We start from the raw sequence: 16,467 nt of genomic DNA on the forward strand, positions 1-16,467 counted from the left end.
TTTTGTTTCAAATATTTATTTGGGAGCTTTCCGGCTACCACACAAAGCGACATAGTGTGACAGTGTTCGACACAATATGTTCCTACCACCACAGACGACACTGTATCAAGCTGTTGGAAGACAACCATCCAAATGTCTGAGTTTTTTGCAATTACGTTTTTTATTTGAAAAAGTTAAAAACAAAAAATCGAATGTTCGATTCTTAAGTAACAGAATCGATTCTTATCCAAATCGGAAGAAAATAATCGATTCTGAATATCGATTCTCCAACTAAAAGAATCGATATTTCAAAGAATCGAATCGGAATCGAACATCCCTACGAGGCGATGCGTGAGATGAAATCGCAGGTTCAAAGTATGGCGAATGAGATCGCCAAAAATAACCAGGCCCATACCGAATTAAGGGCCGAATTCTCGGAAAGATTTACCGTCATGCAGGCTAAAATTGCATCCGACGTACATCAAATCTACGAGCCGATCAAACGCCATGTGACTGGTCTCACAAAAATCGTCCAAGAGAACGAGGCAAAAAGCGCCGTGGTCGAGGTGAGCATGGCTCAAATGCAGTTAGACATGAATGCGATACGAAAAAGAGTCGAGAATCTTGAGAACACGAACAAATTCAGCAGCCCAAAGACCGAAAGCACACGCATTGTTCCAAAGCCGACAGAGGAAATTTCCGATGACGCAGGAAATGAATCAGATAACGATGAGACGGAAAATAAAAATCCTCGAGGACAAACTTTTCGGAACGAAACAGCATTGCATCCCAGCAAAATAAAAATCAAAGCTCCTACGTACAACGGATCAAGCGATAAAAGGCCTATCAAATTTATTAAAGAATTTAGACAATATTGCGAGGTTACAAACCCTACTGTCACCGAAATGAAGTATTTGCTCGGTCAGTGCCTCGAAAAATCCGCTAAAGAATGGTGGGAAGTGGTTGAAGAAAAGGTCGACAGTTTCGAGGACGTCGAGACAAGGTTTATAAACCGTTTCTGGAGTCACGACGTGCAGAGAAAGGTACGAAAGGACCTGGAATTCGGGAAATATCCCGAGAAACCAGGAAAATTAACTAAGGTGGAATATGCGACAAGGATTTTTGGAACGGCTAGGGATTTAATTCCGCCCCCAAGTGATTCAGATATCATTGCTTCCCTTTCGCAGCACTTTACCGAGGAGATAAGAGCCACGATCATGAGTAGGGGATTCGAAACCCTTGAGCAGCTGATCGAGTTCTTAGAAAAACTCGATCAAAGCGGGCCGGTGAACACGGGCATGGAAGAGCAGAGGGCTCACAATCAGAAAAACCCAAATGGTAACGATAAACACGAACCACGCCCGTTTAAAATGCCACCGTTAATTAATTGGAGCAATCAAGGGGGTAACCAGAACAACAACAATCGAGGAAATCAGAACTGGCAGCAAAACAACAATAACAATTGGAATCGAAGCAACAATGGAGGTCATAATCGAGGATATCAGAATGGTTACAATCCACCGCCTCGCAACTTTAATCAGAATTACCAACAAAATTATGGTTATCAACGGCCGAACAATGGGGACTCCAATGGACAGAATGGAAACAACCGTCCCAGTTACAATTATCAACAAAATCGCAATTGGGGACCACCGCAACAAACTCAGGGACCACCACAAAACAATGTACGGTACCAGCTACCTCCGAACAACAATGCTCGGCAACAACAACCGATTCAAGCCATAGAGGCGACAATCGAAACAAAAGTTGAACCTCAGCCAAGCACTTCAAGGGCGGGAAACGCATAAGCGTTGTACCCGTACTCAAAAGAAATCGTCAAAATAAAAATCAAAATAAAAACGTGCGAGGTACAACGAAAATTGAAGTAAAAAATGAATACCAGATGCAGGATGCGACGAAAAAGGACCTCAATGGCGAGAAACGGTTAAATCGTGTTAATGAGTTCCCCATTAATACAATCTTCACGGATACCCGTGAATTCTTGTTAGGGGAGGAAATAAATGGGGAGGCAGTTCCGATTATAGAATGCCCCGAAATTTACGCGAAAATTGAAGGGATTCCGGTAACTGCACTTATAGATTCTGGTTCTAAAGTGACTACGATTTCGGAGGAATTCTATTTGGAAAATAAAGAAGTTTTAAAAAATTGTCCTCTTTTGCCAGTGACAGGAGTTACGGTAAAAGGGGCAATAAAAGGAAAAATGACAAAGATAAAGCATCAGATTATGGCTGTAACAGAGATCGGAAAAATAAAGACTTTCGTAAAATATTTAATAGTGCCTGGCTTAATAAGGGATGTGTTGCTGGGGGTAGATGCCCTTCAACCTTTAAAAAGTTTAATAGACCTGGGAGAGATGTCTCTCCAGGTCAAATACAATGAAGTCATTGAAATAATTCCCGCGGTGGGGAAAATTGAAAAAGAAAAAAGTGTAGAATTCAAAATGGGAGAAAAAGAGAGTAATGTAGTTGTTAAAGAAGAGATAAAGGGTAAAAATGAGAATGAAGTTAAAGAAGAAAATGAAGGAGTAAAAAAAGAAATTAAAAATGAAGAAGTTACTGATGAAGATGAAGTTAAGGAGAATGTCGTTAAAAAAGAAGACAGTGAAGTAATGGAGGGAGAATTAAAAAAGGAAATTAAAGATGAAGAAGTCGTGGGAGAAATTAAAAATAAAGTAAATGAGGAAGTTAAAGGTGATGAAACGATTGTTGAGGGAGAAATAATAGAAAAAGAAATCAAAAAAGAAAAAGAGAGTATGGTTGAAAGGGGAGAAGTTACGTCGGAGATTGAAGAAGTTATTGAAAAAGGGGAAATTAATGAAAAATGGGGATTAAAAGAAAATGATTACAAAGAATTATTGAGAAGTAAAACTATTAAGCCAGTGCAAAGTTTAAAGAAAATTATCACCCAGCCAGTACATAATCTGATGTGCAATCAAGAAAATAATGAAGTCACAATAGAAGAAATTAACGAAATCGTAGACCACACAGAACTCTCCGAAAGAGAAAAAGAAATCCATAGGCAGGTTATATGGAATAGAAGGAACGTTTTTCGAAAAAGTACAGGTAGAATCGCGGTTTACGAACACGAGCTAAATATTACGACGGATAAACCGATCGTTGCTCATGCTTACGAGGTTCCACTAATGCATCGAGAAAAAGTGGACAAAGAAATTGAGAAATTATTAGATTATGGGATTATTCAAAGGTCGAACAGTCCGTGGATCAATCCAATCATTCCAGTCATAAAAAAAGATGGGTCCGTTAGGTTGTGTTTGGACGCGAGAAAATTAAATCAGGTTATGGAGGACGATCACGAGTCAGTGCCCAATATCGAAGAAGTTTTTCAAAAATGTCACACAGCTAAAGTCATGACCACGCTTGATCTAACGAATAGCTTTTGGCAAATTCCGTTGCATCCGAACTCAATGAAGTACACAGCCTTTAGATATCGTGGAAAAGTGTACGAATTTACTGTCACTCCATTTGGATTAAAAACGAGTACTGCATCATTGTTAAGAGCTTTAGATATTATTTTACACGGTCTAGGCGACCACGTGATTAATTTTGTAGACGATCTATTGTGCATCTCAACAAGCTTCGAAGAGCATATGCAACAATTAGATGAACTTTTAGACCGATTAGAAAAACACGGTATGACAATCAAACTAAAAAAGGCCAGATTTTTCAGGAAAGAAGTAGAATTTTTAGGCCATATTCTAACAACTGAAGGTATTAAACCTCAGCCGGAAAAGATACAGGCAATACACGATTTTCCTGCGCCGCGAAACTTAAAACAGCTTAGAGGTTTCCTTGGTTTGATTAATTATTATACAAAGTTCACAAAAGAACACGCGAAAGAAACAATTCCTCTTTTGAAACTGCTGCGAAAAGAAACAAAATGGGAATGGGATAAAGAAAAACAAGTAGCATTTCAGAAAATAAAAGATTTATTCGTGAATAACGTTTTGCTTAAACATCCTGATCCGACTAAAGAGTACATTTTGCAAACAGATGCAAGTAATTATGCATTGGGGGGCACTTTAGCTCAACGCGACGATAACGGAGATTTAGGGGTTGTAATGTTTGCAAGTAGGACGCTAAAAGGGCCCGAATTAGCATACACGACTACTGAAAAAGAATTGTTGGCAATAGTGTGGTCGCTAAAAAAATTGAGAACTTATTTGCTAGGATCAAAAATTAGAGTCGTCACAGATCACCAAGCAATCACTTTTTTAAAAAATAGTCAGCTACTTAGTGAGCGTCTAACTCGATGGATTTTGGCAATCCAGGATTACGATATCCAATTTGAATACTGTCCCGGTACAAGGAATGTTGTAGCCGACGTCCTAAGTCGTTTAAATCCTCCGGATGCGGGGGGCAGAAAAGGAAAAGAACTCGTCATAAATACGATGCTCGCGACCAAACCATCTAGGGAACTAGAAAACATGATTAAACACATGGGAGATTGGCAGATGAGGGACGAAAGAATTCGGGAAATGAGAGAAAAGATTGAAGATAAACCAGACGATAAATTTCAGTTAATCAATAATATTTTATTGAGAACAGATTCAAGTAAAATCGTGTTACCGCGTGAAATCTTCCAACGCCTAGTATCTGAAACACACGAAATGTACGGTCACATAGGGGCAAAGAAAGTTTGGAAAATTGTAAATGAGGATTTTACTTACCCGAGAATGTATCGCGGCATTAGACAAATTCTCGCATCATGCGATTCGTGCCAAAGAAACAAGGTTCCGAATCAGCATTCATATGCGGCACAGCAAAACATCATTCCGGAAGGACCCGGAGATATCGTTTCAATCGATTTTTTTGGTCCTTTGCCAGCCTCACAAGGCGGAATGAAACACATCCTCGTGACGATCGATGTCTTTTCAAAATTTGTCGCTCTATATCCATTGAAAGCTGCAACAGCGCCAGCTACAATCAATAAAATCTTTAATTATTACATTCCGGAGAATGGGAGACCGAGAAAACTACAATTCGATCACGGAACGCAGTTTACGTCGCGATTATGGTTACAAAAGTTAGCTAGTGAGGGAATACAACCGGTTTTCTCGTCTATCAGACATCCCCAAGGAAACGTAGTAGAAAGGGTAAACAGAGAGATAGGGAGATTTTTTAGAACGTTCCTAACTGACAAGCACACTGATTGGCTAAAATGGGTCAAGGTAATTGAAGATTGTATTAATGAAACTCATCACGATACTACGGAAATGACGCCAATTGAGATACAAAAAAATATAAAACCTCAAAGAATCTGGAAAAATTGGATTCAAATCGATAAAGAAGAAAATGAACAAGAGGATGAAATTGAAGAAAAATTAATGCTGGCGCGAGAAAGGATTGCAAGAAAAGGAAGAAAAAGAGCTGAAAAGTTCGATCAAAGACATAAATTAATAGAATTTCAAGTTGGAGATCTTGTGTTAGCAAAAGCCTGCAACGTGAGTGATCCAATGAACAAAAAGATGGCAAAGTTCTTTTCTATTTACGAAGGACCGTATAGAATCAAAAAACAAATAGCAGCTGCTACTTACATTCTCGAAAACACGAACACCGATGTGGAGAGGGGAATGTACCACGCTGCCAACCTGAAAAAATACAAAAGTTAAATAAACAAACAATAAATTCCTGATTTTCATTTATTACTTACTGGCTGGACGAATTCCTGGAGGAACCTGTAAAAAGAAAGGACAAAAGTAAAGTTTTTATTTTATGTGTACAAAGAAACAAGAATTATGCATACTTACCAAGAGGGATACGTCGCCCAGCTAACCTGAAAAGAAAAATAAATAAATGGATAAATAAACAATAAACAAATTTATGATTTTCATTTAATACTTACCCGCAGGGGATACAATCCAAAGGGAACCTGAAAAAAAGGAAAACAAAGAAATTATATTTTTAGTTATCCTCTAAATTGGAGATAAGAATCATGCGTACTTACCTAGAAGAATGTCTCACACGGTGATCCTGAAAAATAAAACATAAAAATTAAACAAATAATAAAAAAGACTATCAATTTGAGTTAATACTTACCGTTGGGGAACGAATTCCTGACGAAAACCTGAAAAGAGAAAAAGAAAAAAATTGTTATTATGATTTAAACAACTAAAAGATAAAAAAATTTATGTTTACTTACCAGAATGGTTACTCCACACACGACGAGGACCATCAATTTTATGAAAAACCTGAAAATAAGAAAAAAAATTAATAAAATCGAAAATAAACTAAAAAATTCACCACTTACCTTACAATTTTATGGAAAATCTGAAAAACATAAAAAAAATCAATAAAATCGAAAATAAAATAAAAATTTAAATAACTACCTATAACTACCATAACATAATTAAACATAAACGGGAGAGTAAAAATAAAAAGGAGAGGAATGGAAACTGGACAAGAAAGAGCAGCAAACTTCGTGGCGCTCGAAAAGAAGGGCCGCGCCGGCTGACTTCACCCATGTAGAAAAGGGCGGTGCAGCAGACAGAGAACGGGGAATCCGGTGATCGTGAACAAAAATTGAATCACCGAACAAGAATCCGGTAATAATGAACAAAAATTAAATCCCCGAGTGCTATAAACAAAGCGGCACGTGCACAGGAGACGCTCCCGATAAATTGTTGAGAAAAAAGGAAACTCCGATAACAAAAGGTATGAAAAGCGAATAAATGATAGCTTTGAAAGGAAATAAAAAGGAAATATGTATCGAAACAGGGAAAATGGATGCGTCTACCCAGACCCAGTGCCAAGTGTGGAGAAGACACTTCTCTCTACAAACAGGAGGAGAAGCAGGATGGGACGGACGAGAGGAGAGAGGAAAGGGGAAGGAGGTGGAGAGATTTGAGAGGTTACGTGGAGAGCAAAAACGAGAAATCAGCGGCAGAGGAAAGGAAAAGAGAACAAACACACAAAACTCCGACACACAAACAAAACGCCCAAAAGAAAAGGGGACTCAAACTTTCATGTGGAGATTACGGAGTATCGACACAGAAGCTCACCAAAGGCCAAGCCGAGACCGAGTCCTCGAGGAAATAGCTCGGCATAGGTCCACGCAAGAAATTTGCGCGGAGATGACCATGCCGAAAATTGTGTCACCAATATCCAACGATTCCCCGCCGTCCAACTTGAAAAAAAAGAACAAATGGAGCGAAAAAGAGAGTTAGAAGCAAAGAGAAGGAAGCAATACAAAGAGGAAATGGAAAAAATGGAAAAACTAAAGAACAATGGAAGAGAGTGGGAGCAATGGGGCGTCGGAGAATTCAATTGGAAAGAAAATGAAGTAAAAAAGGAGATAGCGCCAATAGAGAGAGGCACGAAGAAAGAAGAAAGCGGGGGAAAGAATCAGAAAACAAGTAAAATAAAAAAACGAGAGTCTGAACATGCTAGAAAAGAGCAAGAACGATTGATGAAGGTAGAGATAAGAAAGAAATTATTGAAAAAAATACGAGGAAGGAAACAAATTATCAAGAAGCAAAAGAAAATCTATAAAGAAGAAGGAAGTCAGGAGAAGAAAGGGGCAAGCAAAAAGGAACGGCGAGATATACAAGGCAAAGTGGACTCAAAGAAAAGGGAAAACAGCGAGATAAACAAACAAGAAGAAGAAAGCGCGATAGGAGTAAAGACGGAAGATGGAGGTGGGCTGAGTAAGATGTCGGTAGGAAGGAGTCCACAAATGCAGATCCAGCCTCAGAGCCTGTTGACTCTGCAGGGAAATAACTGGATAGATGACGAAGTGATCAACTCCTACATGACGCTGATCGTTGAGCGGTCACGAAAAAATCCAGGGAAGAACGGCGAAGTGCATTCCATGAGCTCCTTCTTTTACTCTCGTCTCCAGGAGGGAGGATATTCGGCGGTTCGCCGGTGGACTCGGAAGATCGATCTCTTCTCTTTTAATAAGATCCTCGTGCCCCTGCATTTCGGCGACCATTGGTGCCTAATATCGATCGAGATGTCGAAAAAAAGAATCAAATTCTTCGACAGCCTCCACGGAAGGGACAGGGGTAGTATGACGGTCGTGTTAAATTATTTGACCCAGGAAGCCGAAGAAAGAAGACATCCTGGATTCAAACCAGAAGAATGGCTGATGATGACGAGAAAGGAGATTCCCCGTCAAAGGAATAACTTCGATTGTGGGGTTTTCACTTGCCTATTCGCGGCATATGACGCCACTGATCGCGCAATAGACTTCACACAAGAAGATATGAAAGACAAAAGAAAAAAAATCGCTAGAGAACTTATAGCGAACGAATTAGAGAGCCCTTAACACAAAAAAGAGTTTTATTTTTTTTTGCCGTTATCAAGAAAATTTCTCTTTAAACCAAAACAACATTCTATTGTATATTTTTTTTCTCATTATCCAAAGGGGATATTTTTGTACCACCATTCTCTATGAGAACAATACTTTAATAGACAGCTCGTCTAGTCTCAGAAACAAATTTAATTCAGTTTAGTTGCAAATAAACATGTTTATCGACATTGCAAATCCTTGGTGTTTGTTTGTGATTCTCCTTACCCTAAAAACAGAAGAAAGAGCGTACATTTAAGGAAATTATTGCTAACAATGAGCTACTAGATATAACAATGAAAATTTACTTACATGCGAGATGTCCAATGTCCGTGGAACCTGAAAAGCAGAAAAATAACCATTAAAAACATCGAAAAGAATATTTTTTTTTACGAAAATAGAATCATTTACTTACCCAAGAATTTTGTCTCGTGCCTGGAACCAAGAAATCTGAAAAAGAAAAAGAAATTGATTAGAAAAACCCGAAAAATCATACTTACCTGAAATTTAGAAATAAGAATAGTACTTACCTGGAACTCTCGCCTCCGCAAACCTGAAAAGAAAAATAAAAAGAAAATTAATAGACAGAAAATAGAATAAAATGCTTACGAAATTCTTACTTACCAAAGAAGCTTAACTCGTAGAACCTAGAATCTGAAAAATGAAAAAACAAAAAAAAAAAAAAAAAGCATATTACTTACCTGAAACCTAAAAGAACAAAGAGAAAATGAATTAAAATATAAACAAAAAGGAGACATTACTTACCTGAAACCTGAAAAAGAAAGAAAAGAGAAAAACGATTGTTAAAACCTGAAAAATAAGAGAAAAAGAGAAAGAACTTTTGAGTGTCATACTTACCTAAAAAAAACCTGTAAAAAAAAAAAAAAAAAAAGAGCAAAATAGGGAGTAAAAAGTAGGGATTAGCAAAATTAGAGTCATCCCCTCCTCAAAAGTCATCAAGAACGTCATTGGAGAGGGCGCTACGGGACAAGGAAGTGGGGGAACCTCGAGTCGTATAAATCGAGCTTCCTCGGGTCGAAAATCACCATTCGACATCGAGACGAGCTACCGGCACCATCGCAATCCTCAATCTCAAAATGAGTCATCACGTGATCCCTGGAGTTCCCAATCCGACTTCGTGGCCATCAACATGGGAAGGCAACCTCGAGGTCGTGATACTAGACTTTATCAACCCTACAAATTTGACTTTCACCACTCCAGCGAAAAATCTGGAATTAAAAGATTTTGAAGAAGAATTGGGCGATTTCATAGCTCACCAACGACCGAGCCCACTTGTAAACATCGAAACAGGCAAATTATACGCCTTAATGAATAAAAACATCGCATATCGAGCCAAAGTCCTCGAAATTGACGAGGACGAGGCCACAGTGAGATTAATCGACAGAGGGGTAAAATTAATGACTCCTGTCGACGATTTAAGGCGCATTCCGCACGAATTTGCGTGCGCGCCGTGCTTTTCAACCAAAGCGTTTATATCTGACGTCAAACCATACATCGGAGAGCAATGGGAGGAGACCCTATGCATACATTATCGGGACAAGCTGGTCGAGAAAACGACATACGTGTCCATCATCGGCGAACATCGAACAATTGGGGGTTTTGAAATCGAGCTCTACATCAGCTCCTTCAGAGTCAAATTGAGTGAAAGTCTCGTCCGAAACCTTTTTGCAAAACGAGGTGCCTACGGACTCAGTTTGAGGGACGACATTCCATGGGCATCTATTCGACAAGTACAACAACTTTTCGATCAACAAAATGGCGAAGTGGATCAAGGATTCGATGATGAACGAGCCCACCAAAGGCTGCTCGAACACTTGGAACGTCTTGACGCCGAAGAAGAATTCCGACAAATGATGGAAGACGAGCCTGAGGGATAAAAGCCATCTAAACATCAAGACGTGGCGCCCTTGCCCCGTCCTCCCATTTAGAACAAAAGTCATTTCGCTATTCTCAATTCTTTTTGTCCTGGGGGGCGTTGAAACGGCACTCCCTTTTTAAATAGAGAAAATATGACGTTTGAACTTCGCGCCACGCGAGCTCGTACTCAGCCGCTCGACGCGACTCTCCGTGGCTCGGCGTAAAGGCTATTGCTTTAATAAGAAAAACTCTTTTCTCTCGTAATTACTTTCATTTTATGTCTTAAATGACACAATTAATTTCATTTTGAAACGAGGCGAGATTCAATTAAACAAAACTTATAAGAATTAAGCTTCAAAAGCAATAGCAAGCGTTCAAAGAAACTTGTCCAGAAAAGTCGAATTACACACTGGATCCAACGGAAATGGCCAGTCGCAATCAAGCTATTGGTTCCAGGAGAAATAATCATTGAAACGATCAGAAATTATCAATTTAACAATAACAAAAAGAAAATTTGATTTATTTAATTTAGAAGAAGCAAAATATGATTTCTGGTCGTTAAAAACATTTAATCTTATACGAAAATCATTTATTTTACCAAAGCGAGGGAAAACAGCCTCTAGTTTGTCCAATTACAGTTCGAGCGGGAATTGGGGAACCAATCCCCGAATTTAGAGATCGAACTGTGGTTGGAGATTATTTTTCTAAGCGAATCAGAGTCCAAGTTATTTTTAAACGGAATTATTATCATTATTCCTTTGTTCAAACGAGTATAAAAGGCCGTGCGGAGCAACCACGGCAGCTCATTCTTGAATCAGCTCTCGCTTTGAACACAGAGGTAGTGACTCTGGAAAACAAGCTCCAACAAACCAACACCCTATAAAATTCCAAATTTCACGCCGAGAGGGAGGGGATTGTGCGATTCCGTACGATCTGCAGATTCGAGGGTGAAATTCCTTTCCAATCACGCCGAGAGGGAGGGGACTGAGCGATTCCGTTCAGGCCAAAGATTCGAGGGTGATTTCCCATTCATTCAGTTAGAGAGGGAGGGGACCTTGCGATTCCGTGGGGTCTGAAGATTCTCTAACTTGATCCATCTGTCCTATGTTAAAGAGGGAGGGGACCCTGCGATTCCGTGGGGTCTGAAGATTCTTGGCATAGGTCCCTTTTCCTCAACACCATTTTTGATTTTTTTTGTTGGAAGCAAAAGATTAGTTTAATTTGAAAATAAAAGCTTCACGATCCTCTTAGAGGCGAGAACCGATTCAATTCTCCAAAATTATTTCAATTATTTACAGAGACAAAACTTTGATAGAAAAAGAAAATTTATTTGTCCAAAAATTAATCAATCTCAGTTGATTTGTATCGAGCCTGTCCGCAAATATCATATAAAATTGTATAGAAGCAGAAAAGTAATCGGGTTGATTAAATTTGAGAGTTGACAAAAATAGGAATTAATTTCTGAGCTCACCGATCTGAATTTATAAGAATTAGCAAAAGAGAACAGAAATAATTAAAGTGGACAAGTTTCTTGACATTAGGGAGAGAAACTGTAATTTGGACAAGTTAATTGAAATAAAAGAGCGATTCCGTAAAATTGGACTAATTTATTGAAATTAGGGATATACTTTCGTTCATACCGCAAAACACCAACGATTTTCATTTGTTTGATAAAATTTACTTTGAATAAATACTGTTATCATATTTGACCACAAATTTTCACTCTTTCGTTCATTTCATGCCTGCTCCTAAATTTTAGTAGCTCGAAAACACGCGTAGCGGGTGACGTCATAAAAGCGTACCGTTACAATATACGCACATATATATCTATATGCATATATAGATATACAGAATGCCTGTTCGCTATTTTGATCGTTCGTTGTTTCGACCCCCACCCAGATTAAGCCTCCCACTCAAGATAAAAAAGCAAAAACTGCCTTCATATCACTCTAGAAGTTAAGTTGCTGTTCGACTGTTTATCAGTCATTATCGTGTCCGCTATCGTGAATTTCATATCGTTATTATCATGTCGATCAATCCAATGAACGTAATAAGACTGCTGTTTCTTACATTCGAAGTGATGAACATTCCTGAGAGTCCTGTTAATAATTATGAAGTGGAATTGAAAGAAAGTTTCGCGGCAATTCTGAAAGCTTCTATGGCAGAGTTCAATCGGCTAGAAATCGTCGAAGATACGACATTAGATTTTTAAGAACCGTATATAGATATCATAGTAGAACCAGTCGAAGATAATGACATCGAATGGGGTCTTGGAGAATCTTCATTAAGCCCTGAAACGTGTACTGACGATGAAGAAGAATTGAGCTACGACTACAAAAAAAGAGCTGTTGAGTACTGGAGAAGTGCAAAAACAAAACAAAATAGCAAAATAGAACAAGTCCAAAATCGATTTAAACTCGTTAAATCTGTGCAGCAATTAAGGCGCTGGGCTAAACAAATTAATAAAGGCGGAACTTACAAAGAAAAATTGTTGCGCATTTCTGAATATACAATTGATAATCTGAAAAGCGCCATAGAAGCAGGTCTCATCGTGCATGATATTGATCTTCGGAGATGGGCACTACAGGCCCAAAAATTAATTGGGCACGAGGATTTGCGTTTTAGGGCTTCGCCAACATGAATAAAAAAATTTAAAAAAAATCATTGAATAACAAGTAGAAAAATAAATAAATTCGTGACAAGAAAGACCCTCGAATCAAAGGATATATTACAAAACGATGCTAAAAAATTTGTCTCCGAAGTTCAATTGAAAATTAAAGAATATGGCTCGGAAAATATTTATAATTCTGATCAAAGTGGTTTCCAATTAGAAATCCATTCAGGGCGAACGTTAACAGAAGAAGGTACAAAACAAGTAGAATGCCTTGTTCAATCCGTTTCAGCGACAACTCATAGCTACACAATCCAGCCAACAATATCAGCAGCAGGAAAATTGTTGTCACCTCTTTTGATAATTTTAAAAGAGCCATCAGGGCGGTTGGGGCCAATTGTAGAACGAACCATTTTTCAACCTCCTAATGTCTTTATAAGCGTTTCAAAATCTGGCAAGGCTACATCAGGTACGTTGGTATGTGATATTCAAATATAAAAAAAAGATATGCCATTAACTTTCACGTATTGATTTATAGAACATTTCAAAGTATGGTTTTTCCCAAACGTCGGCGAGAAAAGTGTGCTTTTGATAGATTCATAGAGTGGACATTGTCCCAGTGTTGTCACGGAAGTTACACCACGTATCAAAGAAATTGTTACAATGATCATACCAAAGGGAACGACAGGGAATATCCAGCCACTCGATGTCTTCGGATTTAGAATTTGGAAAAATTATGTCAGACATTTTTCAGACAGTGTCATATTACTTGATTATGATTTAAGTCTACATTTACGAAATAATATAATCAAGCTGCAATCTCTGGTACATAATCAATTATCATCTCCGAGGTACGAAAATTTATTTCGATATGCCTGGTTCAAAAGTGGGTACATAGAAGAACGACCTGAGAATTTCGAAAATCCCGCTGAATTTGTTTTTGGTATATCATCTCAAACACAATGTGAAATTGAAGGCTGCACAAATGTGGCTGTAGTAAGATGTTCGTGGTGTAAAAAGTCACTTTGTTTCAAACATTTCTTCGAAGAACATCATTACTGTTCAAAATATAATCCATAAGTTCAGAAATGATAATTGAAACGAAAATGTGAATTGGCATCTATTTTTAATACATGAAGGATTTTAGCGCCTATGTATATCCTATATATATATATATGTTTGTATACAGCCCATGTATATACGAAAATAAAAAATTGTGAAAGTCGCGACCATGGAAGATGTAGGAGTACTCAATTTTTCATATAATTTAAACAGCCGATGTATATGTAAATAACATATTATTTAGAATGTAAGTCGATCCGCAATGATAATGAGACCAATTGAATTGAATTTAATCATTTCGGTGCGCAGAATGAAATTTGAGGTTTTAGGGGTGCTTTACCTCCTTGATTTTCTTCTCTTGGAAAAATTCAAAGACACGTCAACGTGAGCTCTTTTCGCTCTTCGAAATGTTGTTTGTTCCCTTGAAATCGAATTAAAATTTTTTTTTATATCAAAAAATTATGAATGTCAGGGGGTCAATCATCCCCATGTAATAGGGGTGCATAAGAAATTGAACATGTAATATAGGTTATTTGACGTATAAAACATTTTGCAATTGGTTAGGTGACGATCGGTTGACTGCTTCTATCTAGAGTCGCGGCAGCGACTCTGAGACAAGTACATTTATAACAACAACATGACATGACGAGTTGCTGCCAGAGACTCTTTACCGGAGCGATAGCGTTTCCAATTGTTTTCGAAAATTTTCAAAATTTGTTTCTTTAATAATTAATTAACTATAGTATTCCAGAGAATATTATAAGTTAACGTATTTTTTATTTTTTTTTTCTTTCGATCGCGACCTCTTCGAACTCTGTAGCTTAACGCGTTGAAGAGATATTAATTATTTATTTTTTAATAGCATCAAAAAATGGGTCGGATTTTCGCACACATTTTTGATGTTTATTTGTTTTTTTTTAGTGACAAATCTGGTGCCATAATACATTTTATATACCTATATATTTTTTTTCTGGTGCCATAATACAAGTATATACTTATATATATTTCGTGATATGACGTATGGTGTATTGTTAAATGAATGAGGTTATAAAGATCGCGTTTGACAGTTCTCTGTAGTACAAGTATATATCTATATATTTCCGTGATGTAAAAGAAAGATCGCGAATGTAACAGTTTTCACCGACTATTTAAAAGCAGGACAATGTTTAGTGAAAATGGTGAAAAAAGTAAAGATGAAAAAAAGCGAAATAGAGGTCGAAATCCAAGATTGTGTTTTCAACAGTTAAAGTTTCATACGCAGAAGACTGCCAGTCAGAAGACCGAAATAAAATTTTGGTTCCTTCCGGATAGAGATTTCTTGAGTTGGTCCGTATTCTGAATTTTTGGATCAACAAAAATTTTTGGATCCGCAAAGAAAATGAAGAAAGATAGAGTGCGGGTGAGTATACTTGCAGGCTCCGGTGACAATGCTTTTAAGTAAGTAGAATAATTTTTCAATATAATAGTAATTTTCTGATTACAAAATCTTTTATCTCCAGTGCTAATGAAATGTGGAAGCGGTCTGTTGCTGTTCCTTTTCATTTTTGGTTGTGAAGACTGTCGCAATGGTCCAAGTCCACGGGTTCCTAAAGTGTCAGAATTTGTTACGGACCAGCAAAAATTTTGTTGTCTGAGTGAGTAAAACCCGACGTGTTACTCGTGTAGTCCAAAAAATAAATGCACGATGATTTATAAGAAGTTGTTCGATCTATTCTCTGGAAACTTGCTTCAATAATGAGCAATTCATTACTAAAGGTTATAAAAAAAAACTATTTCAAACGTAATGAATAAAAAAAATGAATCTGTTAAATCTTGGTAATGTATGAAAAACATTTGGTTCAAAGGAACAAAAGGTTGTCAAATAAATGCAAAAGAGACGAGTACATCGGATGACGAATAAACAAAATTTTTAACATAATGGTATGTAAAAAAAATTACGAAACCAACTGTGTTTGAATAAAACAATTAAGAAAAGCTTTCACAAATCGTGAAAAAAACATTATATTTAGAAGAAATACAAATCCATAATTATATTGTAAAGGAAAAAAAAATTCAAATAGAACGTGAGAAATTCATTCCTACGGGAAGCATCCGAAACTTGAAAAAGTTCTAGTGAATCAAAAAGTTACCAAAAAATCGCATCAAAGGTAAAAGTCATTTGTTACTCTATAGTGACAGATACTTAGAAGAAAATCGATTCTTCTCAGACTTTCAGGATCCCTTGGTATTCACAATATTCGATGTCGATTTCGTGTCGGTACAAATTATGTTTAAATATGTGCTAAAAGTACTTGTCCGGCCCATCACTTTTCATTCAAATTGCTCATTCAAATAAAAATCAAACTAGACCTTAATTAATGTATTATTTTTATGGAACTAGTATTAACGCTGCCGTTACATGCCCACTTGAATTCGAACATCATCTCATATATGCTCGGCGGCAACTATTTCTTCGCAACAATTCACTCATGTTTTTATGTTGATTTTAACAAAGTGCAATTGTGTATGTGATAATAAAAAACAACGAGATTATACAGACGAATCCTCTCGAAAATTTCAATATAAACTGGAGAGTTAATTTGGAAGCTTGACAATTTTTATCGTCCGAA

The 16,467-nt window shown here is 37.4% G+C and overlaps 1 protein-coding gene across 1 annotated transcript; it reads left to right on the forward strand.

The window, feature by feature from the left end:
• Nucleotides 1-7,161: 7,161 nt before the first annotated feature.
• Nucleotides 7,162-8,286, forward strand: LOC122405813 (sentrin-specific protease 1-like). The gene is made up of 2 exons (XM_043410803.1): nucleotides 7,162-7,431; nucleotides 7,489-8,286. The coding sequence occupies exons 1-2, from the start codon at nucleotides 7,162-7,164 to the stop codon at nucleotides 8,284-8,286; spliced, it is 1,068 nt and encodes a 355-aa protein (XP_043266738.1).
• Nucleotides 8,287-16,467: the final 8,181 nt, after the last annotated feature.

The sequence above is a fragment of the Venturia canescens genome, chromosome 2 (genome assembly GCF_019457755.1).
Source record: "Venturia canescens isolate UGA chromosome 2, ASM1945775v1, whole genome shotgun sequence".
NCBI lineage: Eukaryota > Metazoa > Arthropoda > Insecta > Hymenoptera > Ichneumonidae > Venturia > Venturia canescens.